Source organism: Falco punctatus (genome assembly GCF_963210335.1).
Source record: "Falco punctatus genome assembly, chromosome: 12".
Lineage (NCBI taxonomy): Eukaryota > Metazoa > Chordata > Aves > Falconiformes > Falconidae > Falco > Falco punctatus.
This window is the reverse complement of record NC_137592.1, coordinates 25098099-25125162: the sequence shown is the minus strand read 5'-3', so window position 1 is coordinate 25125162 and position 27064 is coordinate 25098099. Positions and strand designations below refer to the sequence as shown.

Genomic DNA, 27064 nt, shown 5'->3' with positions numbered 1-27064 from the left:
TGGGGCATGGAGGGACCTGACCCTCTTTGCCAGCCTACACCCTGTTTGCTGCCGGAGATTGTGGAAGACTTGATTGCCCAGTAAAGCCAATGGCAGGGCTCCCAGTGCCTCACTGGTGGTGGTGTCATTGCAGGGGGGAAGGAAGGACCTGCAGTGAAAAAGGGAGGGTGCCTTCCCTCTGCGGGGGCTGCATTAATGCAGCAGTGTGGCAGCAGCTGCCCTTTTTAAGGAGCTTGCTTTATTTATTTATTTCCCTCCCATAGAGTAAGCTGACCAGATTTGCCATTTATATAAAACTGGGACAGCCTAGCAGGGGGTAGGGTTGTCCATGCACAGTCTTCAGGGGATAATAATATCCGTCAGGGAATGACTGCCATGACAATTGCAGAGAGGGGTGAATTGCCGTGTGCGTGTGCCCACGCAGTGAACGGTTTCCTTACGGAGAGGAGGATGGGGCAGGCTCCGGGGCTGGGTGCTGCCTCTCCTTAGGGCTGCAGAAAAGCGCTTGCTGAACGGTTGAACTCTGGGCAACGTGCTCCTGTAAACTCTTCACCTCAGTATTGTTTAGAAAGAAGAAGGGCTCCAGGAATTGGTTTAAATAAATAAACAGAGCTAGCAAGGATCCTTTCAAGCTCTGGGTTTGCAGCTCGAAGTAAAATATTGTGGATAACAAAGAAATCGCTCGCCTAAGAGCAGTGTTTTTCTTCTTGTGCTGGGGATCTCTCTTTGTACCAGGCACCCAAGTGTGGCTCCTCTGATTTCTCCGGTCTCCGCGGGTCCCACGGAGCCGGGGTTAGTTGACGTTGGGGGCATGCTCCAGGGGCTGCCTGTTTTATCTGGCTCTTCCCAAGGGGCTGCATTGGTGGGGTGCAGTGAGGGAAGGCAAAGCTGTGGTACTGCGGGCGTTTGAAGGTTTGTTAATGTAGCTGTTGGATGAACAGTGACTGCCGCACAAAACCTTCTGCTGGTTTGAACGCTCACTGCAAGTTTTCAAGGGGAAAGGTGTTTTTTTTTTTTCCTTGTGTATTTTTAACTGATGTGCAGAGAAAATTAAACACAATTTGAAACAATCTTTGTTTCTTCTGCTCTGTCGAGGCCTCGGGGGCAAAGAAGAGCAAATAGCCCCAAGCCTACCCGGTATGTTTGAGTACCAGCCCTGTTTAGAAACCCGCTGTTTCAAAGCCCTGTTTACTTGTTGCTCACGGGACAGCTGATGCTCCGTTCCCCTACCTGGTCTGCAGTGTTCCCAGGGGCATTAAAAGTAAGAATTACAAACCTGTACATACAGAAATGGGGATTGGATTACCTGGGAAGATTCCAATAGCGTGGCTGTCAGTTCTTCACTTTTCCTCAGCTCTTAAAATTGTAGATTCAGCCTTGTGTCTTTTCTCCTGCGAAGGCAGTATACACATACGCCTTTACAGACGTACATACATACGTGTATTTCTGACAGCCACCCAGACGTGATTCCTGCTCTTTCCAAGTGCTTTCCAGTCTCTGAACTGAATCAGAGATACCCAATAATATCCTGTGACTTGGTCACTATTGCTGGGTACCACCAGCAATCCTGGTGCTGATACAAACCAAGCCATTCAGATTTTTCCATCACAATTACTTTTTTAGTTAAATGCTGATAAGTCTTAGCTATGTCATAGCTTGGTGAATGTCACGAGGAAGCAGATCACTTAATCAGTATGTTTTAACCAAATCTTTGAAAAGAAAAGGCACGGCACAATAAATTAGGGGCAGGAATATTTTTTTTTTTTCCTCTTTTGATGTGGTGATAGGACCAAATGTAGATGAGGAAGAACTGGGACCACAAGTCAAATGTTTTATCGAACTTACAGAAGACAGTGAACTAATAAAAGCAGGAGGAAGATTGTATTGGTTAAAAGCCTCTGATATCTTGAAAATTACGTACATCATTCCATTTCTCAGCTTTCGGTCTGGTTTTTGTCTTTAAATTGTTTAGACAGGACTATCTTTTTTGTGTGCATGTGTGGTTATCTGTTTACCTGTAGGCATCAATGTGTGCACATGTGCATATAATAAACATGTACCCCATAGGTGTGCTTTTAGAATGCTCTTCAGTAATTCTTTTTCCCTCAACTCCTAGATTTCAGTGTTTGACCCCCTACTTCAAGAAACCAAGAGATTAAGCAGGACCCATTATTTTGACATCAAATGCAAGCCCTAAACCGTTGCTAGGATACAGGATGTGGCACTATAATATTGCCGTGGTGTAAGGTTATATTGTCTTAAGTGTGGGGAGCAGGCCATATTATAAATCTAAGTAAGTTGATAGAAGAGATAACGATTGCTGCTCTTACACTGTAATTAAAAGGAAGGGAATGTGTATAAAACAATTTGGTCATATACTTTGCTTTTATTTGGACAGTAAGTGAAGCACTATCAATAAGCAATTTCATTACAGTCAGTATGGGTTTTGTCTACTTTCATTTTCCATCTGCATTAATTCAGAGTAACTGTATGGGTTTATTATTGATTGACACAGATATAAGCGATGCTAAAATTTGGCTGTGATGTCAGACCTGTTAATTTGCTTTCTTTATTTTTCTTTTGTGATCACATGAGTTGAAACTTGGCTTCTGATTTCAACAGTATGAATTTGGGGGTGGGTTTTTTCATACTTTCTATAGGGCTAAAATGAGCTGCAAAAATGGTATGTTGTGGCGGGGGGGAAAAGTTTGCCTTTGATTTTTATTGTAGACATGGGGAGTTGTGTAATTGTTTCCAATACAGTGTCTAAATGAGCCAAACCCGGTGCATGTGTGACTGTTGAAAACAGAAGTGGATTTTTTTAGTACTTTTAATTTGTTTTGTCTTTTCAGTATGGGGGGAAAAAAAAAACCCAAAACAAACACAGAACCCTGTCCCCCCAAATCAGCAAAATTGAGATTTTTTTTTTCTCTCTCTCTCTCTTTTTTTTTTTTTAATCCCAGTGAGTTGTGCTGAGGAATGGCAGTGGTTTATGTGTAGCCCCTGCATGCAATTGCCACTTGTAAAGCAGCTGGCTCATGTGGAGTGAAAGCCTGCACTCTGCTGTAGAGCTGAAGTCTCCATTACAGAGAAAAGAAGGCAGGCCTTGGACTACACAGGTGGCAGACAGGGTAGGTGCAGGTAGCTGCCTCCTGGATCAAGTTGTCCACTATGCGCACAGTGGGCCAGATCAGCACCGCAGCCTCCTTATCTACAAAAATCAGTGATTTTCATAGGTGAGGATGCTGCCAGTGATTCTTGGCTGCTTCACCGCTGCTGATGCACACAGCTGCTCCATGGGTCTTACTGAGATGCCAAAAGACCTTTCGGTGTACTCAGTGCAAGTGTGTTTATCCTTATCACATATGCCGAGCTGAAGGGACATCCCAGCTGGTACCTCAGAAAAGTAGTGTATGTTGGAGATGGATGAAGACTAACTGTTTACTGGGGCCAAAGTAGTGCATGTTTGGATGGAATGTAACCAAACAAGCCATTGTGGTTCTAACTGGTTCAGTGAAAGAGGTTAGTGCTCAGAGAGAGAGAGAGAGATAATGTGAGTTTTCCTACTCTGGGAGTGGGTACAGTGAGTGAAGCTGCTGAAGGCTGTACTGGAGCAGACTGGAGTGCTTTTGTGAGCAGCTGGTGAGGCTGCCTTGAGAGACTGCTGGTCAACAGTGGAGGGCAACACCACCATAAAGCAGCAGAGCTGCTCCCAGCAGGTTTCTCTGTCCTTCTTCCCACAGCTACCCAGGCTCATCCAGTTTGGGAAGCACCGCAGGCCTAATTGCTTCTGTTTCCCCAACAGAAAGTTTCCTTTCCCAGGAGTAACAGGTAAGGATCATATGCTCCATGCTCATGTAGTCCGACTCACTGGTTAATGGCTAAAGAGATTTTTCATATCCAGCAAATACCCAGCCCATTGACTGGTCAGCTGATGGAGAGTGCAAGGCTGTGTTTTAGCAGGCTGGGTGATGGCTGGCAGTTACGGATTTCAATGACTCCAGTGTTGCACCGCTTATATAAGGTTCTGCTTTGTGCTATTCAGTTGCAATTATTTTAGCGGCATCTTAGTCTAACAATGAAATGCTTCCATACCTATTTAACCACATCTGCGAGTATATCAAGTTAATTCTTGTGAAATATCTTTAAGATGTTAGCTTTATCTTTCCTGGTTTATGCATAAAATTCTGTAGTCTTGGCCCATAGGCTAACGGACGCCTGAAAAATCAGATTTGTTAGGTGTCTCCTAGTTCTCTGGATTCAGGACACCACAGTTTTAGAAGTGCAACTATGACCTGATCAAAATGAAGTTGGATGTGCAATAACAGGAGTAGAAAACAGTCTATGTATTTTGGCTAAAAAGCCTTCTCCAAGGTCAAAAAGAGAACCAGTAGCAGAGCCAGGAATAGAACTGTTATCTCCCAGGCCTTTTTCTTTTGCTTCTGTCCCAAAAGACACTATGCAAGGTACAATATCCATTTGACAAATTGCACAGTTATGTGATGAATTGCATTTATAATGCACATTTTATGGCCTCTTTTGGCCACTTCCTACTAATCCATCTTTCCTGGGGTATGTTCTTAACACTCCACAGCTCTTGGTGGCTGTTACGAACATTTTTGTGTTGTTGTTTTTCTCCCAAATGTAGATTTTACCGCAACTACTTTGGTCTGGAGCAGAGGCCTGGAAATATTCAGGGCTGCTCAGGTGATGGGTTTAAGGCCTGATGTCCTTCAGCCTAAAGGGGGTAGGAAGTCCTTTATATATGGCAAAAGGGACATGGGAATTTCCCAGTTTCTCACTAAAAACATAAATTTCTTCTACTGCTGCATGTTTATAAGGTCTGATACTTACACGTAGTTCTACGATTTGATACTAAATATAATTTGGACTCTTTTTCGTGAGACTTGTATCCTTCAGCCAAAGCTTTGCCTCTTGTTACTCGTGTCAAGTGTGTAGCAATCAGCAAGTTATCAATTACATCTTAATGTCATGTATTTAACATGGACATCCATACACTCGCTGACTTACTAGTAACGTGAATATTTCAGAATATCAACCAGTTATTTGCTGTGGTTCTAACTTCCTGAATTTCTTGTGATAAATATGCATTTACTAGGGGTAAGATAAAGTGACGGGGCTGGGGCGCAAGCTGCTGGGAGGTGCGTGGGCTTTGGCTCAGGAAGTACCTCGTGATCAGGGCAGCTGGAGTTGGGTGAGAGCCAAGCAGGACTTTGGGGTGTCCTTGAAGTTAGGCAAGTGAGGTCCTGGGTAAGAATGCATCTTAAGTATGTGCTTCAGTGTTATGATGAGCTGAAGAGTTGTCAAAATTTCTGAGGCATCTTCATGGTGACGGTTGGATTTTTGGGGTTGTACTTGTATTACTACCAGGATTGCATTGTGGTCTTAAAAACATCACTTAACCTTTCTGTCACCTAGTTTATATACCTGTGAAACAGATATAAAAACATCTACTTCTCAAAGATCTTATAAGAATTAACAAATACTGAAGTGCCTTGAAACTCTTGGTGAAAAGTCATTTACAGAGTTACAAAGTAGTATAATTGGCCATGTTTATAATATTGTGCCTCTGTAAATGCACGTAGTTCAATACTACAGTTCATTAAAAAAAAAAGTAAAAAATAAAAATACCTATATATTCCAGGTGCAAATTTGAAAATACTGCTATAAAACTGGGTCTTAAGCTCCATAACAAAGGGCATAGATGAAAAAACCTTTAATAGAAGTTACTTTTACGCTAAATTAACATTGTGGAAGTGTTTAATTTTCAACAAACCATATGACCCCTTTTGCTCTCCATCCTTCTCCCCAGAAGACTGGGAGAAATAAACTTGTCAGCACACCAACTTCATGCTCCTGCCTTTAGCATTTTATGTTGTGTTTCAGAAAACACGAACCATGGAAAAAAAATTGTTTATTTTTAAATATGAAACTACATGGACAATATTATTGTTGCGTTTCTTGAAATGTGTCCAGAATTCAAACCTGGAGGCAATAGACATGTGAGAGAGAAATTGGCCCTAGACAGTTAATAAATTCTAGGCAGAGATGCATAAATCAGCGAGGGTATTTTTCAAACTTTTTTTTTTTTTTTCCAAAGGGTGGGCATGGGGGAGGGAAACGTCTTTGGAGAATTGTTTTCTATCAGTTCAGAAAATAGAGAAAAGAATTCAGCAATACCCAGTGCTGGTTAGCAGATTGTCATTTTTGGGTTTGATGTTCCTGGGTTTAATTGTCTTTCATGTGAACAATGGCAGGAGCTCTCTAGTGTGCCATGCGAGCATGATAAAAGGGGGCCGTTCTTGCATAGCAATGCCTTTTTTTTATTATTAGCGTAAAAAATTAGCAAGCTGGAAGTCGTTAGAAGGAGTTCCATTGGCATTAATTGTAATGCAGCCTGAATTTGTTTGCAGACCAGTGCGGCAAGACAATAGCAGCAGGGAAAAAAAGCAATATTAATAGCCTTTTACTTATTGTATCATTTTAGTGAGCCTTAATAAGGTGTCTGCTGTCAACTGGAATTTATTAAAATATAAAAAAAAAGACATGGTAATTGATGTATTGCAGTAAGTATGGATGAGGGCTCAACTTGATTAATGTATGAGTTGGCTTTTTAAGGCATTTTAAAAAGGCTTCTTAACTGGGTCTTAAGAGACTGGCACAAGCCCACTGTAAACTACCTCATTGCAGTTGGAAAACAGCCTGACAGCTGCTGATGTCTCCTGTGGCTTTGCTTTTTTTTCTGATCAGAGAAAACTGAAGTAATATAGTCCTCGTCAATAATTGCAGTGCTTAAAAATCTTATAAAGGGATTTCTGTTCTTCCCTCCGGAGATAACTTTTCAAAGGTTAAATTAGTTTTACTTGTGTGTGCTTCAAATATCTCGGCTCCCAATAAGGATCAAGTTTGGTTTTAAATAAACTGCTAGTTTGTGTGTTGCATTGGATTAGCACCTTGCTGAGTACCTTCTCTTTCATTATGAGATGGACACTACAAAGCATTTTGTTTAAGTCTTGCTGGAGTCCCACAAAAAGCTGCAAGACATTGACTCACTTCGCTGGTTTAGTTTGGAGATGGGTACTGTCGTCATCTAGTTGTTTTTTGTGGTGAACTTCACCTGAGTTTATAATCTTTGCTGTGCCACTACTCAACATAACTTCAAGAAGTAGTCTACCAACAGGGAAGGACTGGTGAGTGATGTGGTGTATGGAGGATGTCTTGGGCATAGGTGTAAGGTGAAGTGACAGTGTTGAGTTTTATTAAAAATTTCCAGATTTGTCTCCTAGGATAATAGATGACTTTCTAGTGGCTAGACTAATCAACGTTCTTCCTTCTGTAGCATTGTCCCTATCAGTGCTGCAAATGTCATCCAAGTAGATATCAAAGTCAAAGGGAGAGAACAGACTTTTAATTTGTTACAGTACCATGTTGTCCTTCCTGATAGCTCCAGGCCTTTCCCAGAGGAAGTGCTCATGCTTCATTATGGATGTAAGCTTTATTAGTATAGACGTCATCGGGTTCAAGTGTTAGGAAAAGCCTTTGCTTGCTAACAAAGGCCATGGCCTTGGATAATTCAACTGTTCTTACTGAAGGTTGTAAGTCAGTGTGGATGATGCTCTACTGTTCTCCTTGTATTTTTTTTTTAACACTCTGATCCCGCTTGGAGATCGTATGATGTGATTCTCCCTCTCTGAAGGAGAACTTCAGTCCTCTGTTTTCCATGTGTTCCTTTTGCTTTGGATCCAACCACTTACCAGACAAAAAGCCCAGTTAAAGTAATTTCAGCAATCTGTGTAAGCCTATAGTCAATTAATCCACAGACTGCCATATATGAATAATAATGCCTCTAAGATTTCTTCTTCAGGTTTCAGATACCAGCAGTGCAGCAGCACAGTGTACATACTTGTGAGATTTTTTTTTTAGTTTTTTTTTTTTCCTTCCCCTTCTGGCAGGCTTACTACTAAATGAAATTTTTGCGTAGCTCTGAACATGGGTTTCAGCTTCTTTTTACATTAGAAACCTAAACTTTAGTTTCTTTCTCTGCAGGCTACCTTCTGCATGAGAGAGGCAGCTGAGGGGTGATTTTTCTAGGAACTTTCTTTTCACGTCACGTTTATTTTATTCAACAACACTTCTTTCTCCAGTAACTGTTAGGTAAAACAGTTCTCTCTTCTGTTCCCTGCCAACAGGAGAGAGTAAACTTGAATGAATTGATAATGATAGAGCATTGCATTAATTGCAGCTCCCGCTCCTTCTTCAGCCTGCCGGCCACCTGGGCTTTCCAGTTTCAAGCAGCACTCCAGTGGCTCTGCTATGCCAGTGAGGATAACATTTAAATATAGACATCTCAGATATTTACTCTTCTAGTTACACTGCTGTGGCAGATGCTGCAGTGGTCCAGTGCAGCATCTCTGCGATCCATGCAAAAAAACCCACCATGCTGTCCCAACGGTTTCTTCATTTAGCCTAACTCACAGTTTACATAATAATTCACTTCAAGGTCTGACTCACCTCGAGTCATTTTCTCCTTCTCATTCCCTTCTCTCCTTCATTTTTAGGCATGGGCTCTCTGAAATCTGTTCCCGAATATACCCAAAGGTTGCAAGCATTTGAAAGCTAAGTGTGGATTCTGATCAAAATTTTACAAATGGTTTCCATTTTATTAAGGAGTCAGATTGAAGACCATTAATAAAATGGAAACTCTGCAGCTTAATCTAACCTTGATATATTTCCAACCTAATGCATCTGCTTATAGTCCTGTCACCGCTGGATCTGAGCACCGAGAGCATTGCTGAATACATTTTCATACCTTTGCATTTTTTTCCCCCCTGTCCCAAGTTAGGCCAATTCTGCACTGTTCTAGGCATCTTTCTTTCCCTGACTTTGGCTAGGATTAGAAGAGCCATTCCAGACTTTATTTGATACCATGTTTGCTGCTAAATGTACAATTTATTTAGTGGAAAAGGAGTGATGCAGAACGGACACTGCACTTGCAATGGATTTTGGAGGTAAATGAAGACCAGGTGCTACACAGCTTGATCATCTGCTATAAGAGTTATGCTGATGAGCCACCTCATAGCACAACCATACCCAAATAACAAGTAGTGATGGTGATCAAGCAGAAGTCAGCAGGCCTGACCCATAACATTTCATATCACGCAATTAAAGTTACCATCCACATTTGGCCCTGCTGGAACTTCTGCTTTGCTATGAACTTTATGTGGACCCTTGTGTGCATAGATTTTTCTTCCTCCCACCCCAAAAATTCAGTTTCTTCCAGCTGATAGGTGGAGGTAACCTCATCTCCTTAGGTTGCAAGTCTGTTGTAAATCTGACTGAATGGATTCATCACTGAACTGTGGATTATCCTTGTGGCAACTACCACGTGACTATAAAATTCTGGTAATTAATGTAATTATTTAATAGTTCTGAGTAGAAAGGGGAATCTCAGGTGTCACAGAGGAGGTGTTTATTTAGGTGTTCAAAATGTTTTTTCCCTAGCTCTTACAAAGACTGAAGCTGACCACAGTAAATGGATGCAATAATCACCTTTGCAACGTGGATGAAGTGTTTGGGGGTGATGGCGAGTCCACTTGCACTTGCCATTTTTGATGTGTGTGCTTGAAAAAGCCCAGTCCATTCTTTTGTTCGGGTACGGTTACAAAGCCTGGCGCAAAGTCATTTCGGTGGCACTGAAAGAGGTCTCGTCTCTCGCTGCATCAGAGCACAGATCTCAGATTCCCTCTTCTGAAAGTGGCCTCTAGTTATTACATGAGTAAAAATACAGACGATCTCTGCCAGACACACACGGAGACTAGGTGTCTGTGCTGACACATCAATACAAAGAACTGTTATCACAGGAAAATTTCTCCTTCTAAACCTGGGCTTAAACTAATATGAACAGACATATAAAGGCCCCGGTGGGTGACCTTTGTTCGCATGAGAATATGTCTGCTCAGGGATTTCTTAGTTCATGTTAATTGATTGCCTGATGGGATTGATTAACTAATTGATTTACTGTGGTTTGTGATTTAACACTAGGATTGGCCTAGGGTGTGCTTCAAAAATTTTTGATGTGGAAGAGAAATTTGGGAAAAGCTGGCACTAGCAGTGCTTGTCTGTTTGAATGTGAGGGTGTGAATACTTGCCATGAGTAACGCTTTATAGGCTGGGTTAGAGCAAAGTAAGCAGAGAAGTAAATTTACAGCATCTTTCTTAACTCATCTTTATTTTGTATAAGCCCAGTTGAAGTGCATGGTAAAATAATGTCAGTGTGTGAGGTATCCATCTTCTCCATTATCCTTCTGCAGGCGAAGGGAGAGGGGCTATTGACAGGATCTGTGTTCAAAACCATTGTCCCTTCCCTCGTTCTGCAGGAGTGGGCTCCTAATCCTTATTCTCCGTGTGCCCCTACCTGCCCCCCCTGCCCCATCACATGGTGCATATATACTCGAGCAGCTCTTACCATGGAGGTACAGAGAAAGATGTGAAAAGCCTCGCAGCAAAAACCTTGCAACTAAAAGCACCCCTGATGCTGTGGTTCGCACATGTGTCTGCTTCCTGGCAACAAAAAAAAAAAAAAAAAAGGCAGCCATTTAGAGACACCAGAACCAAAATTCAGATCCATGTGACAGTTTTGAAAGCACAGTCTAAGTGCCTGGTGGATGCAGGTTTTGCTGTAGCTTACAGAAACTTGTTCCAAAGAAATCATGTCATAGGCCTGGAGTGAGGGCGCAATAGACTTTCTGTTCGCTCTCTGGGTATTTCTTGCTGCTTAGGATACCTGAAAAAAAAAACAACCCCACCAACATTATATATTTCCTATTAACCTGTTTTGAAAATAGTCTTCCTATATCAAAGCATGTTTAAAAAGCAGATTGCATTTGATAGCAGTAACTAAAATGCAGTAAGAAGCAGCCTTTTGATCTGTTGCAAATAAACGTTTCTGCAGATAAATACGTTACAAGTGTATTTTTGTTCACTTGCTATCAAATTTAATAACAACCAGTGGAATTGAGTTCAACCAAAATGGTTTCATATCAGACTTTGAATACATACTTTTAAATATTAAAAGATAATGATTTGTATGGCATTGTTATATAATGCATTTCTTGTCTTCTCTTGTGTGCATGTGACGAATTCCAGTCGATAAGCCCAGGACTCTGGAGTCAGTTGTCTGGCTAGTTATTAAGATTAAGATAAGTACTGAGAAGGGAAAGATACAGCGCATTGTACTGCCCTGCTGGGACGGGGCCACCTCGGATTCCAAGTGTAAACAATGCATTAGTTCTCCCTGGTTTATTTCAAACCCGAGGTGTACACTGTAAATATTTGGGAAATATGATGGAAGGAGTGTGGAAAGACTTTTTAAAATTTTTATCCATTAAATGTTATTACTAAAAAGTGAACCTTAGGCCCCCTTGGGTCCCAAATCATTACCCATCTGTAAAAATCCAAGACTAATTTTTGTTAATTGCTTATGGAAAATAACTTTTTTTTTTCTTCTTACCCAAGCCATAAAAAAGCAGACAGACATTGGGACGACGTTATCACTAGGCACTTCATGCTGAATGTGCCACGGCAATAACAACATAGTTAACGCTCGCACAGCAAAGCTCCATTAGGGTTTTGAGGGGGGAATGGGACTAGAAGGCCTGAACTACAAAATACTGAAGCTAATGCAAAGTCTCCATATGACTTCAATAAACTTTGGATCGGGTCCAAAATGAGAGTTAGTGAGGTCAGTGCTTTCTGAGCATGTTGGAGCTGTTATTGCTGGTGTCTCTGTGGTGGACTCCTAAGGGCATCACGCTGCCTTTGCTAAAGGAGGAGAGGGAGAAAGTTTTTCTGTTATTCCAAAACATTACCGAAATACTAAAAAAAAACCCCAAATGTTTCCTGAAGTTCGGTTCGTGATTCTTTCTCGCTATAATAAACATGAGCTTTGCTGCAAATTGGTAGTCAAGGCTTTCAAGACAGCAAAGTCTGACTTGTCTGCAGGCTCACTGGAGGAGTGATAGAAGGCAGTCATTTAGAAAGTGCATTGGAGCTGCGTGCTGTGCAATGTAGAGCGCTGGGTAGCAATTAATTTTTTAATGAATTTAAAACTAGATGTATGGAAATGCTTATATAAAATGTATACACTGCTAAACAGCTAACTAGTCCTTGGGGTCTGCGTTTTCATTATCTGTATGTAAATCATTTCAGCCAGCATGATCTAATGAGTCAAAAACTGCTCTGAAATTTGAGGCACTTCTTGAAAATCCTTATGCCCTGCTTCATCATTTGGACCTTACAATGAAGCTATGTCTATCCTCTGATTAATTACCTCTTATGTGGAGATAGTTTGTAGGTTTCATTGTGTTTCAGAAGGGTTATTTCTAAACTCTAGGAATAGCCTGCCTTAGTGGGAATGGAAAATAAAGGAACATTCAAAACCATTCAAGAGAAACCAGAAGCACAGCTGAATCGTCCCCAGTGACCCCTCCTAAATCTGATGTTTCTTATGTGGTAGGAAATAAATTAATAAAATAGTTAACTGTAAAAGGCTATCCAACCAAACCATGCAAACCACTTTTTCCTGAGCATCAGAAAGTTCTATTACGGAACTAGAAGCTGTCTCTTCCCTTCATATGCCTGTTAAATCATTGTGCTTCCTTAGCTCCCCTAAGGTATACGCTAAGGCTTCCTCTTAACCAGCAAAGAAGATAAATAGCTCCTCTATCTGCTGTTTACAGGTATCTTAAGCAAAACCAAAATTATAGCAGAATCACTGTGGCATCGCAGTTTCTTACAGAATCCTGCATATAGAACAAAAAGTTGTAATACCTCTGAAAGAATGTATAATACATGAATTATAAAGTGTGTGTGTGTATATATACTTGCATGCATGCTTTATAACTTCAATTACTTTTTTTTTTTGAGGTGTATTAGTAATTAAAAGAATATCTAAGCTTGATGTGCTGTAACCAGATAAAAGAAATGTACAGAGTGGACTGGAATATTTAGAATACCACGCTCTGTTTCCCACCTCTTTTTTCACAGTGTGAGCATTATATCATGGTTGTGTACATTCCAGTTAGCTGCAAGTGAGAAATCACTGCTGAGGTCGCTGAAATGTCAGCGCCACATACGCCGAGGACAAAAATGGATGGAATTCCCTGTTATAACTCTAATTATCAAAACTCATAAGATACAAGAGGAAAATGCGTGTGTCCTATATGCTGCGTACCGCAGTCTAACAGAGACACTGCCTGGCTGAAAAGCCCTACAAACAAACCTATGCCCTAACCTATTTCATATTTTTAAACATTTCATGCACCAGGTGAGTGAGTTTAGTCTCTGGCACACATGTACGGCTTTATGCTGTATACTCGCTAGGTGCTCTTGAAATCAGCTACATGTTTTTTAAGCTCTTTGGCTAAACCCTGTATGGTTTGAAATACCCAGGTAGTTAGCATTCCTGCCAATTTGATATGATTGAGACCTTTACTTGAACTGACCTCAGAAGGAATAGAAGACTAATTGAGGCAGCCCTAGTTCTAGCTCTCTAGAGGTGTAAAACACTGCAAATGGTATCTGGTGCATGCATAAAAAGGTTTACATAGTGGAAGAGGGATATGAGAAGGAAAAGAAAGAATCTTCTTTCTCCACCTCTCAGCAGCCTATTCCCCCCTTCCCCCGAAGCTTCAAGAAAAAAATTATTTTATTCCCTTCTTAATGTCACTGCATGGTAAAATAATAAGAAAAAAAAAAAAAGAAAAAAAAAAAAAAAAAAAGAAAAAAAAAAAAAAAGAAATGCACCCAAACAATGTAGGAGGTAAAATTAGGACAGTACTTGGGTGCCTCGGGGCTGTAATTAAAGCTATCTAGATAAAAAGAGATATTCTGCCTTAGATTTATGTTCTGAGGGGGGGAAGAAAAAAAAAAAACCCGCTGAAAGTGAAACAGCAAAAGAAATCCGTAATTCCAATGTGTTCAACTCACCCATCAGAAGAAATGGCATTAATTCAGGTACCCAATTACTGTAATGTGGTTCAGAGCACCTCAATAGGTGTTTCAATCTCAAGCCAGGACTAACATTTGTAATCCTTTAAATGCACTTAAGAAATTGATGTTACAGCCCCACAATCTGTTAGGGGCCTTGCTTCCTGGCTGATTGCAAAGTATCCCACCATTAATTGGATCATCAGAATGTGATCCGCGTTCTGGTCCCCGGATTATGTAAGACTGACTTTGCTCTGACGCGCTGAACCAGAGGCTTCTTTTGCTGGATATTTTGACCCTTAATGTAGATAAGTGGTATTTTTCATCAATCTTAGCTTGCATTAAAAAAGGGAAATGTCAATTCAATGTGGGGCATTTAACTTAATTCAACATCTTTTAATTTAATACCTTGGAGAAGTTAGTCCGTCTCCGACCTGCCGGAGACTTCTGTTGATGGAATGGTTTATGGAGAAGGGCTGAAGGCATCTTGTTCCCGCTCCATACCACTGTCAGTTCCCAAAAGTCTCTTTATACTTCATCTCTGTATGAAAAAGTAAGATAGTAAAAAAAAAAACAACAAAACAAAAAAAACCAACAACAAACCACAAAAAAACCCAACCAACCCACAAAACCCCACCAAACAGCCCCCTGACCGTCTTGTATTGGTAATGGGACTGCTCCACATGCCTGAGGGAAAAGAGACAAAAAAATTAATTCAGTGTTTACTACCCCGTTTTCTTTTGGGGCTTCAGGTTTTCTTGATTTTTTTTTTTATTTTTTCGGTTGTGAATCAAGGTGCTTTGATTAATTCACTCAGTATTCTTAGCATGTTTTGGTGCTATAATAAAAGCTAGTTTGGAAATCCTCTACATGGATTAAACCTAAAATCCTGATAAAAATAGGGGACATGCTTTCTGACATGAGTCTTAATTTTTTTTTTTTTTTTGAGATTATTACCAGAATAGGAACAGGACATTTTGCAACACCTTTATCTCCTTTTTTTTTTTTTTCTTTTTTCTTTTTGTTGTACTGAATCATAAAAGCCCTCCTAGTGCTTCTCTTCCTGATACTGAATGCATTTGTCCCAGTGGTACAGACAGGAGTTCAAAAGTGACTGCAAGATTTATTTATTTATTTTTAAACGAAAATAGTAAGCTTTCCAATTTTCTGGGCTTGGGAGAACCATTATATGGTATGGTATCTCTTGGCCTCATGGTTGTAAGGAGTAAGGATGGTGAGGTGAATAGAATCACATTAGGTTTCATGACCAAGGCTTGGTATTGTTTCTCCTGGAACTGATCATAGAATCACAGAATGGTTTGGGTTGGAAGGGACCTTGAAGACCACCTAGTTCCAACCCCCCTGCCATGGGCAGGGATGCCTTCCACTAGACCAGGTTGCTCAAAGCCCCATCCAGCGCTTAATAATCCTGGGTATGGCAATGACTTCAGTAAAGTTAGTACCTGCTATCTACATACATTTACATCAGAAATCACTGGCAGAATCTAACTTTTTTGATGTTTCAGAGAAAGAGCAAGCTCTTTTCATCTGTGTCACATGAAGGCAGATGTTCATACAAATAATTTTGGAGCTCAGGCTGGCTGACTTGGGTTTCCTTTCTCTTGTTTTCTGCCGGGATCCTGGATTTATTTTTCCAACTCTCCTCTTCTGTGAGTCATTCGAAACCAGTGCTGTACTGTGGGCAGGGAGATCTGCTGAGGCACAGCATTGGTGAGGTGTGGATGGGCTTCATGGCTCACTGCAGTCTTCTAGGCTATGGAGACTTCTGGAGAGGTCTTCAGAACTTTACAGGTTGAGGAAAAACAGGCTTTTGAGGCAGCATCTTTGTTTCATGAGAAATGTTCAATCCCACGGAGAATTGGACTGAAGAGGGTAGTTCTTGCGTTTGTCCCTCTCTCCTGCTGGCCAGGACCAATTCAAAGTCTGCTGTGCAGGGAAAAAGTCAAAACTTTGAGGCAGGGAGTGTAAATCAGAGTTTTGGGACAGCCTTGTTAGACATCTCATCTGTACGGCTCTTGCAGTCGCTTAGGATGCCACCCTGTGAGGTTTCTCAGCATGTCGGAGCACATAGTTGTCCTTGTCTTTGGTGCACGCTAATCAGGTTTTGTAGATTAGCAGAACACCTACGTTAGCCTTCTCATTGGATTTACAGAGAACAATAAACAGAGATGCATAAAAAGGCTTTTGGTGGGAGACGTTTTTGTGGTCTTGAACGCAGATAAGAAGAGAACTGGTCTGGCGATTGGAGTGAGCTGACTTACAGCTTAGCAGGAGGCAGCAGTTTCTGGTGTTGGGCTGGGGGTTTGGGGCTGTGTGAGGTGTTTCTTACTGATACAAGGTGCATGGCTCATACTTAAGTGCTTGACCTTGCCTTTTTTGTTTCTTCTCTCTCTCTTCCCCCCGCCCCCCTTTCTCCTTCCTTCTCGATATGAATTGAATAGGCAGGTAGATATATACAGTTCTGGTCAGCCTAATTGGCGCTAGAGGTGATATGGTGCTACGCTAGGACAGGATAACCTTTAGGTTTAGGCTCCTGGCTGGAGCACAGGACACGTGCATTCAATTCCCAGCAGTTCTCTTGCTGGTCTCTTTGAATTGCATGATGTATCGGTCATGGCGGTCTTCTCTCTTCGCACTTGTATGGCTCCTGGCGCAGGAGGATCTCACTTGCAACAGTAGATACCACTGAACTGTAAATAAGAGCCCTGGCTAGAGCTTCCTATAAGCAGGTGACTAGCTTTCAAAAGTGTAATTTATTTTTTTTTTTACCTAGCATGTTTCACATTACAGTCTCTGAATGTCTATGTTCTCCTTGAAATTGGCCCCACGGATGAAGAATGTGAGTTTGTGCTGTAACGTTACGTACTGGCTATACGAACATGTAAAGAGATCGAGAAGTCCAGAGATGTATACTTATATATTATCCATGAGGGAATTACACCTACTTAAGCTTAAATATTTTCACAAGCAGTGTTGAAGGAAGCTGGTTTGGCCATGTTCAGGCCTGGTATAAACAGAATCGCCTTTCCTGATGTGAGTGAAGCTGCACCTACTTCTGCCAGGCCCAAGTTGAGCTGTGAGACTTCCAGATAAGCACTAGTCTCACAGCTCAACTTGTTCAACACTGATACAAAGCTCTTTTATGAAGAGGGAAATATAAAGCAATATTGGCAAGTCTATAATTACTTGGGCTGCAGAAGGAGCGTATTGTTTCTTCCTGCTTGGAAGGGCCTGTAGGGAGAGCAGCATCTGTGGTACCTCTGGTATTGATAGCATTCCTACAGCCACTGCGTTTTCCAGCAAGCTTTGTACTAGCGTAAGATGCTTCTGAGTTATCCCACTGTAGGGAAGGGAAAGGAAACCTTTTGTAGCTTGTGGCAATACCTTCCTGGGCGATTGATTTTAAGCACAGAGAGTGTATCTCGGGGTGTTTTGCTGTATGGAGTTGCATTGGAAGTGCGTCACTCCCCATCTGTTTAATTGGAGTCTTGGGTGACACTTCTCTGCTGCCTTATCCCCGGATAGAAAGCTGATCCACGTTTTAGCTTTAAGTACACTACAAGGTTGGAAAGTAAAGTTGAGTTTGCAGTGAAGCAGATATATTGGCTTCCCATGCTTTGAAGACAAATGGAGTCTCATCCATCGCTGCTATACCAGTATGCCGTTGCTGTTTCAGTCTGCTTTGGGTTAGGATTTCAGCTTGCCCTTCCTTCCTAATGGGGTCCCTTGGTGGAGAATGCCATCCAAGTGCAGGATGGATGAGATGCCCTAAGGACCTGTATCCGGCTTGCCTTTCAAGCAGTGCCTTGCTGAACTGTGAACTGGGCTTTTCATGGAGTGCTGCATGAGGATATGAATTCAACTTTGACGGGGGGTGGGGGAAAAGGGAACAACCACCGCACGAGCAGCATGTGTCAGCCTGAAAGCATACGCTATTCGGTGGCAATATTAATATGCATCTAAAATTATTTTCTTGTGGTGTCTTAGTATTTCCCAGGGGCCCCTTTCTTTGTTCTAACTCCCTGTGAAAGGGGCAGAGAAAAATGGCTGGTGCATTTGCTTTGGCCGCTGTCAGTGGCGGGCTCACAGCAGAATTAATTCTGCCCTCTCTAATGACTGTCAATTACCTCATTGCCAGGGGAATGGCACCCTCCACCTGCAGGACAGTAGCAGCTAAGTTTTGTTACACGGGACAACACGCTTCTCTCCTCTGGGCTGCCCACAAAGGCTGGAGCATTTCCGTGGCCGGTGCAGGTCTCCCTGCTTGGTGACACTCGCCTGTCCTAGGGTCAGGCTGTGTGGCGACGCTTGTGTGTCCACGCTTGGCATCTTACTGGGTTTGGGTTTTCTCTGGAAAGCAAACCGTGTTTCCTTCACTTGGTGGAAGAGGGGGAAAGTTTAAAAGAAGTGGGTGGGATGAAGCACGAGCTGTAACTATTGTGATCGTATCCTCACCTGGGCTTCTCTGTTCCCTGGGAAGATGTGCTTGCAAGATGTGGTGGATGTGTATAAACACTGAATGTTTTTTGCATTGGGTTGCAGCCTTTTTGGGGGTTAGAATCCTGCCTGAAATCATGAGTCCACTGTTCATACAGGCCCAACTGCACAAATTGTGAATACTTTTCAAAGCCCTGCGGATTAATTCAGCAAATTCAGACCATCATACGCAGTGGTGTAAAACAAATGCCCTGTTTCTATTCCCCAAACTTGTGCTAGCTATGAGTAAAAGTATTTTACCTGTCCAATTAGTTGGATGCTGTTGCTAAAAATGTAGAACAAAAGCGTCCTGTTAGGGAGTGCTAGCCAGCATGTGCTGGTACGATGTGAGTGATAGCTCACACGTACTAGGGTGTGAAGCTGAGCAAGTGTTTTAAATGGTTGATCTGGATTTCAGTGGTGTGCCAAGCTGTTCCTTGAAACACTCTGTACGGTACAGTAATTGCAGGGTATGGTCTTGTATAAGGAAGCAGATGTGAATCACAGGTGAGCTACTTTGGAACGACGACAATGGTGTGAGCACTCTCCCTGCCTTTGCCTTCCCCTCCCAGTCTCTCATTTTCCTATATATCTTTTATTAATTTTTTTTTCTTTTCTCCTACCACACAGGTAGGCATGTTCCAATGGGTCTCTAAACCTGCTACGTACTGGTTAATCTGGTTCTTGTGTTTGATTTAAATGTCTTTTTTCACCTTGCCTACCCCCAAAAACCCACACTGCATCAGGTAGCTTTGGATGTACCAGTAAGTGTATGTTACAGAGGGAGAAGTGAGACAGGGCACGTGTCTTCACCCAAGATTTGGAAGTGGTAGGAAATGACCTCTTACACTTCTTTTGCTTTTTAGATCTTTAAGCCCTAAGCCACCCTAAATCTACTGTCCCTATAAAAAGCTGCATTTTAAAAGGCTTTAGGAAGCTTGCTGACCTTGCAACCTACTTTGTAAGGAGTCTGCACCCACAGCTATTAAACAAAATTAATTTCAGCACTTTTAAATTGTTAATCTTGCAAAAGACAACTTGCTTGCTCTCCAGTGATCCCACAGGTCATCATTCTGTGAGCTGCAAGCCATCACCAGGGTTCATGGCTCTGAACATCATCAGTCTGCTTGTGGTCTCCCAAACGCCTTGCAAAATTAATTCCTCTGCCCTCCACTTTTCCTCCCCAGCAGCTCTTTGAATTCTGGGCGCTTGGTGAGCAATGTGTGGGTAGCAGCTATTCACCAGTAGCCACGCCACAGATTATTCTTATTTTAAGGTTACTCTATCCTAAATCAGTGCTTCCAATCCTCACTCATGGCCATGAACTCTGGGCAGCAGGACATGAATTCAGGTAGGAAATGACAGTTTTTAGTCTTCGGAGTGTTAGGGTTTCTGTTGAAAGGGCGACGTCTCTTGGAAGTTAAGTTTCTCCATGCCCATGGGGCAGATGCTTTACCAAGTACTAATTTATTTTGAATCTTCTTAAAGCGTATTTTTCTCTGCCTGGCCACAAAACTCAGAAATGCTGCTTTTTCTCCTCCAGGTAGCGGTACGTGTGACTGGGCTGGGGAGTGGGGGAGAAAGAGTAGGCTGTATCTGGTATTATCATGCCTGGTTGTCCCTGCTCCTTCCACCTCTTTTGTCTCTGCCACTCAAGCCAATTTCAGCCATCCGCCGACTCTCATTTGGGATAATAGCCTCTCTTTTTACTGTTGTCTTGTCATGTTTGATTCGGCAGCACAAGGGTTTTAAATTAGCCAAAACGTTTGCATGCTGGGCTTACTCTGCTGCCACTACCAGTTGTAGAGCCACTAAACCACTTGATGCTGAAATTGATGATTGCTCGGAAGGAATAAGAAATTGTTGGTGGCTACCGGGAAGATTCATTCACGAGAGCCCCTTTTAAGAAACCTAGGGGGGAGGGAGAGAGAGATTTCCTTCATTTTCCTGCTGCCTGGCTGGTGGTTGCATTGTGCTTGTGCCAGGCTCCTGCTGAGTGATTACAGCCTTGCTAGGCTGCGTAGTTCCTGTGATTTCAACATAAAAACAGAAGAAGAAAAATACAGAGGGGAAGGAAGGGGGGGAATAAGGCTCCAGAGACTTGCAGTTCAATTCAATAACGTGGAATCATGATGTTTTAACTCGCTACCCACTTTTTTTTGTTTTGGGTTTCTTGGTGTGGTGTTTTTTTCTTTTTAATCTAATTTATTCCCCCGTGGCTAAAAGTAACTTTTTGGAAGGTTTACCCAGTAGAAGACTCTCTGTATTGGCCTGCCTGAATTGGTGATGCTAAACCACAGCTGGGCTGTAAGCAGTGTTTAATATTTTCTGGATTAAATATGACCCATCACTAATGGGATCTGGGATCACCAAGAAACTACACTTCTACTGATATGCACACATGCCCCCCCAAAATGCCTTTTACTTGTTTATATTACTGTTTAAAGATATGAAGGGCCAGAATTTATAATGGAAAAGATTATGATAGCGCTTGAGAAACTGTACAAAGAGAAAACAAATGAAGCCATAGAATTAAATGTGAATGACTAGGGTTGTACAAGGGAGATGAGTTCAGAACTATATACAATCACATATGCAAAGTGAGAGAGGCAATTTTTATTTCCACTGACTGAGTTTGGTTTCTTTTTGGAGAGAGAGAGTATGTTTTGTGTTTTGCCTTGCCTTTTTTCTTTTTTAATATATACTAGCACTAGCTTCTGGGTTACGGTGATGATAGGTAGTCAAATGGTCAGAAAAGGTCAGTAAGACCCCCATGTACAATGGTTCAGGATTTCCAAGTCCAAAGACAAACACTGTCTAACAGAAAATAGTAGCAACTGTGGCTTAAACGCAAACCAACCAACCAGCTAAACCCAAACCCTCTGTAAGCCATACATGCAAGTTGCCAGACAGTTGGAAGCATGGCTTCAGATATATAAGTCATTATACAGTGTCACAAATGAGACCTTAAATATAATATGTGGGAATACAATTGTATAGCATCCAAGCCAAGAAAGACGTTCTTATTTCATCTACTATTGCTAACATTATTAGGAGTAATATTTTAGCATTTTTTCCTTATTACTAAGTCATTATTTCTCTTGCATAAGATGCCCTTTTTCTGCTAAAGAAAAAAAAACTTTTTTTAATACAACTTTTTTTTTTAAATACATAAATCTTGTAAATTTGTAGGTGTTGGCATCCAACGATTTCTTTATTTCTCTCTTGTATGTAATAAATTGTGAAGAAATCATGTGAATGGCTAAAGCTCTAAAAATACAAATCTAAGAGGCCGACTCTCTGGGGCGCAGCAGCGGCGTGCTGTTGTGCGAGCCCAGCTCTCGGGGCTTTCGTCTGCGCCAATTAACAGTAGATTGGAAAGCCAGGCGACCATGATGGGTTTAGTCCTGTTATCTGTCTCTAACTGCTGCACTGTTCAGAATTGCTGATTTCTCTGCAAAATCGTGACAGATGTATTACAGGAAAATGTATTGGTCGAGTAGCTAGTGAGAGAGTTAATGCAAGGGATAATAAGTAGCTAAGGCTATGTCCTCCAGCAGACTTTGATGTGGTTTGATAATATATGGGATGGGTCAATCTGCCCTATTAGCAAATGTAGCCAGTTTATGCTCTACATACAAACTAGAGATTTGATAAAGCACTAAATTAGTTTTCACAAGGTATTAGATGTTAGATACTTAATGGGATCATCATGCTTTTGCTACACTTGGTTAAGATGTGTTCTGTAACAGAAGCATGAGGCAGCATGACATTTCACCAGGAAAGGAAGCGTGTCTTGTGACTGAATCACGAGTCTGGGAATTATAATGTCCAGGCATCACTCAGCTTCCAAATCACCGTCCGTCTGATTTACCAGAGTGGTTTCTCTTTTTACATCTGCTGAATGGGACTGTGTCCTTCCATTTTCACTTTGCCTCCTTGTGAAGCTTAAGCCACCAGTCCTTGTAAGTGGTTTGGTTGGGGGTTTTGTGGGGTTTCTTTTTGGTTCTTTTTTTTTTTTTTTTTTTTTTAATCCTTGGATGCAAAGGGTGCAAGTAATCACAATTCTGCGAAGCTTCAGTTGCACAAGACTGATACTGTCCCACTCAGTAGGGCTGGGAAATTCCCTGCATTTGACGTCAAATAACTTACAGGTTCAAGCACATTTGAATAAGTAACCCCAGCAGAGTGTGACAGCAGAAGCTCAGGGTTTTGCTATAGTGCCCCACAACCGTGCTCTGCGTTCGCTCTGTGCCGGTCTTCAACTACTATTTAATAGGTGAAGTAAAACCAGCAGTTTAGCAAAGCTAGTAAAGTTTTTGTACAGCCAAAAATCCACTGGTAAGATACGCCACGTGGGGACAACGACCTTGTCTTCACACGCCTGCACCCATCTTACCGGTGGGGAACATGGGTGAAGAAGGTGACCATCCCGGGACCACACGCCATGTCAGTCTCCAGGAGGGGTCCTGGGTGGGCGCATTCCCCTTATCGGAGCTGATGTTTGGTCCACTAAAGCAGGCTGCTGCTGTGGTTAGCTGGTGACGCTTTTGTAAGCTTGTGTCTTCGCTGTGAAATGACTTTTTTTGTCAAGTCCTATGATTTTTGTCCTGTTAAATAAAAATCTAAAACTGCTGACAGCAGCCTATGCCCACAGCTACCTTCAGAAAACTAAGCTTTAAAACCCATTAGGCATTTTGTATTTATCACATTAATCTAATTTTTGCTAATGCTATTTTGCCCTGTGTTTACAGATACTATTCTTAATTACATTTGAAATGCATCATTTTGCTTTCCCTAACATCTTACTACTTAACGCAAGTAGCTGGTCCTGAGTGACCGCTGCCAGGCTTTGCACCTCTCCTAGTGCTCGGGAGACGTTCCTACCTTTTTTGTGAAATGCAGCAAGAGTGTCATACATAAAATGATCCCGTTTGAAAGGATAGAAGCCACATCCCAATATAGATCACAGTGGAAAATGACTCAAAATTACATGACAGCTTCTCCCCCGTTTACCCCCCCGCCTCCTTCCCTTTCTCAGCCTGTTTCCCAGTTGGGCTGCGGTAAGAAATGCGTCGTGTATTGTGGCATTTTAGTTTACTGTTACTAATAATCCCTTTGCATCTTTCATTAGCGTGTTATTTATAGGATTGCGAAAGGGCATCGGTGCTGCTCAGCCTGCGAGGTGGTGGTGCCGGTGTCCCAAGGACTGGAACGTTTTTTTTCAGAGCGCTGGGTCCACCCTGCTCTCCGCAGTGGGCTCCCCAGCTCTGGCAGAAGCCTGTGCCACGCTTTGGGCTGAAATCTTGCCTATTAAAACCCACTGAGGCCAGCGTGGGCTTCGGATGCTTGTATAAACAAGGAGACTTTGCCTCGTAACTCCTCCTAAGCCTGCACCTGACGAGCTGCTCGGAGCTGGAGGGCTGCGTTTTCCCTAATAAATTCCAGGTTTTGAACCCACTTGTTAGTCAAGCGTTGTGCACACTAACTACAGCGAGGGCCCTGGGCATAAATTACTCTCACGTGGCACTGTCTCCGAGCAGCCCCCCAGTTATGGATTACTTTGTTCTCGACTTGACAGGAACATAATTAGAACTGTTGATGAAATCTACCAAATTGTTCCTCCGTGGCCTCAATGGTCAGGAAATTTGGCTGAGTCGTATTTGTCACCGAAGTAAAGGCTCTAAACACTTCATATTAACTACGTTATTAATGTGCCCTCTAATCTGTCCGTGAATTGGTAACACTTGGAGTGAGCTTGTGCTCTAATAGCACCTTGTGATGAATACACTGGGATGCTGTTTAAAAGTTTCTGGAGGGTGGCGGGGTTGGGGGGACGGGAGAAAAAAAACCCACAACCAACCCTTAATAGAAAGTGAGCATCTCTAGGTTGTTTCTCTTCTCTGTATGTGCATTTTTTATGTTATATTTTTGTTTGTTTAATTGGAGATTCATTTAGGCTTTACATTGACAGACCGTTTTCTGTTCTATAGGATTTGCTGACATTTGGGCTGTTTCATTGCCAGAGGAGGCTTTGTGTGTCCCAAAGGAAGTGAGTGATCTGGCCATAACAAATCCTGCCAAAATATTTTAACACCGTTACGATTTTCTAATGCAATGCGTAGTGAATGTGACTAGAAAAGGATGGTGAGTCCACGAAGGGGGTTCGCTCCCTCTCCTCTGCCGTTTGTCTGGTGGAACAAGCACGCAGGAGCTGCCGGGGGGGTGGGAGACTGCAGCCAGCAGCGGGGTGGGGGGGTGTGTGTGTGCCCCCCGATGCGTACAGCTTCAGTCGTGGCAGTGGCTCACGCGTAATCTTGAAGCCAACCTTTCAGTTTTGGCCCTGCTCCTGAACTTTCTGAGAGTCCAGGGTGATCAGAGACAGCGCTCTTGTTACGTTCAATACATGCATTTTGGCAGCGGTGAATGTTCAGTAAGGTAAAATGAGGAAACGCATGTTAGACACTTAGAGGTGAGAGAGAGATTAGTGGCTGAAGGTCCTAGAAGTTGACAAGCTGCTCCCTTGGGTAAAACAAACTCTTAACTTCAAAACAAAGGGAGATCTGATACTTCGGGATGGTTTTGAAGAACGCTAAGGTGGCTCTTAACTGTATACTTAACTATATACTTAGGTATAAGTGTTAGAACACAAAAATAAGAGTTTTCACATGTAGCATTCAGGGTGGCGAAGACAATTCTGACAACCTGATGTTTAGCATAGAGCTGGAAGTATGGCAAAACAGTAATGTAGATCCCTGAGCTATTGTCTAAAGCAGCAGGTTCATCAGCTGCTGTTTTTCTAATATCTTGGTGATTTGCTCATATTAACTTTAACATCACCCACTCATCCCCACCCCCCAAAAAAACCCAAACTATGGCTTAAACTGGTATTTGGTAAACAAATTCAGCAAGCAGTTCAAACTGTGCTGACCATAGAGTATCAGCCATCATCTCTTGTGCCCGACATACACCGTGTTGCATTGCTCTGGCAATTGTCTTCTGTGGCACAGTAAACTCATGTTTCTTTGGTCATTTTACATTCACAAACTTAAGAATAAAGTAGCTGACCTCGTATACCAGCAAGTTTTGCTGAAGGGAGGAAAACTAATGAGAAATAGAAAGGTTGAGCACAACCACGGCTTTGGAGGTTGCTCTGCATGAGCAGATCTTTCTGCTTCTACTGAACAGTCCCATGGTTTTGACTTGGTTGAGCGATTTGTCCCTGACATGTGTGGTCAGGTACTCAAATGGATGTAAATAAAGTCAGGCCTTCACTGCTGATGGTGTTTGCCATTTGGATGTTTCTCTATTTGTTTGTCTTAGAATACCAAACAGAACCGCAGGTTCTCATGCTCATCTCCAAAGATCTTTTCCAGTTTTTGCCAGGCTCACTCACACTGCCTCTTCCCTGTGGCCACTGGATGTGTTATTTCCCAGGTCCCGGGGCAATGATGCTGTTACCTACGGGGGGGAAGTGGGGGAAGTGTTAGCCGGGGAGTTAGGACTTTGAGACTTCATTTCATGATCTTAATATTTGTAAATGAAATGGGAATGTAACTCTGAACCTTTCTCATGCAAATCAATCTATTTCTAGTAATGAGCAATTTAAGTGTTATTTTTTTTTTTTTAATATGTAGTTGCCATCTCTAGAAATCAGGATCAGAATTCAGGATGCTCAAATTAGGTGTTAGTGCATACAGATACTCTGTTGATGACTCTATTATTAGAATAAAGTAGACCAGTACTTTTGCTGGATCTGTTTCTTTTCACTGCTTTTGTCTCTCTTTCTCTTTCAGCTCATCTTGTCTAAGTTTTAATTGTATTTTTTAATTTCACCCTTTAATTCATTTTTATCAAAGCCATGAGATCTTGAAGGGCTTTCTAAATAATTAGTTCTTGTTACTTATTTGCAGTTTGTTCAAAGCTGAATTGCACTTTCTTTTGTCAGTCTTGTCTTAGCACTGTTCTAAAATGGGACATTATTTGGGGCATTCTTACCCAAAAGCATGCTTTCTGCTGTTCTGGCTGTATTTCATTTGTCTCTTCAATATGCATTCAATACTAAAAATTTTTCTTTAAGTGAATGAGCATTGTATTATCCTTGAATATCACTAGTTTTTGGGCTTTGCGTTTGGATGCTTTGGGTTTTTTTCAGTTTCCAGTGGGAATGTCATGGTATGCATCCTGTACATACAAGTCTACCTTGTGTCATTCAGTAGACCAAAACGCATCATGAGCAGGGCTTAATCCTGGTTTCGCTTGTTGTTTAAGTGTAGGAAGTAAAATTACTAGCATAGAAACCAAGGCACTTATTCAAGGGGGAGGTGGGGAATGGGGATTTAATATCAGGGTTGGGCCCTGGAATATTAATTTGATAAAACTGTATGATCTTACCATGTCAGCTGTGGAGAGCATATGCTAGTAAACGCTTGTGTTTGAAATCAGGATTCATGGTTAATCATTCTAAGAGATAGACTTATCACTTCATAAACTCTAGGAAAGACTGTTTTCTTTTCCAAACATTTAAATTACTCAGCCATTTTATACATTAAAACCCAAT

At 41.9% G+C, this 27064-nt stretch overlaps 1 protein-coding gene across 14 annotated transcripts in view; it reads left to right on the top strand.

Annotated features, from left to right (window-relative positions):
- ESRRG (estrogen related receptor gamma) overlaps positions 1-27064 on the top strand; it is a 406798-nt gene that overhangs the window by 147741 nt on the left and 231993 nt on the right. For 3 of the 14 annotated variants that reach the window (XM_080408457.1, XM_080408455.1, XM_080408461.1), the window contains one exon: positions 24498-24556. The exons of 8 other annotated variants lie outside the window; for them this stretch is intronic. Coding sequence is in view for 4 of the 6 variants with exons in the window: in XM_080408461.1 (XP_080264587.1) it covers positions 24498-24556 (59 nt within the window). In the remaining 2 variants the exon portion in view is untranslated. Of the gene's footprint in view, positions 1-16818; positions 16868-24497; positions 24652-27064 lie in introns of all 14 variants that reach the window. 3 more of the 14 variants (XM_080408466.1, XM_080408465.1, XM_080408467.1) reach the window with 2 other exon arrangements.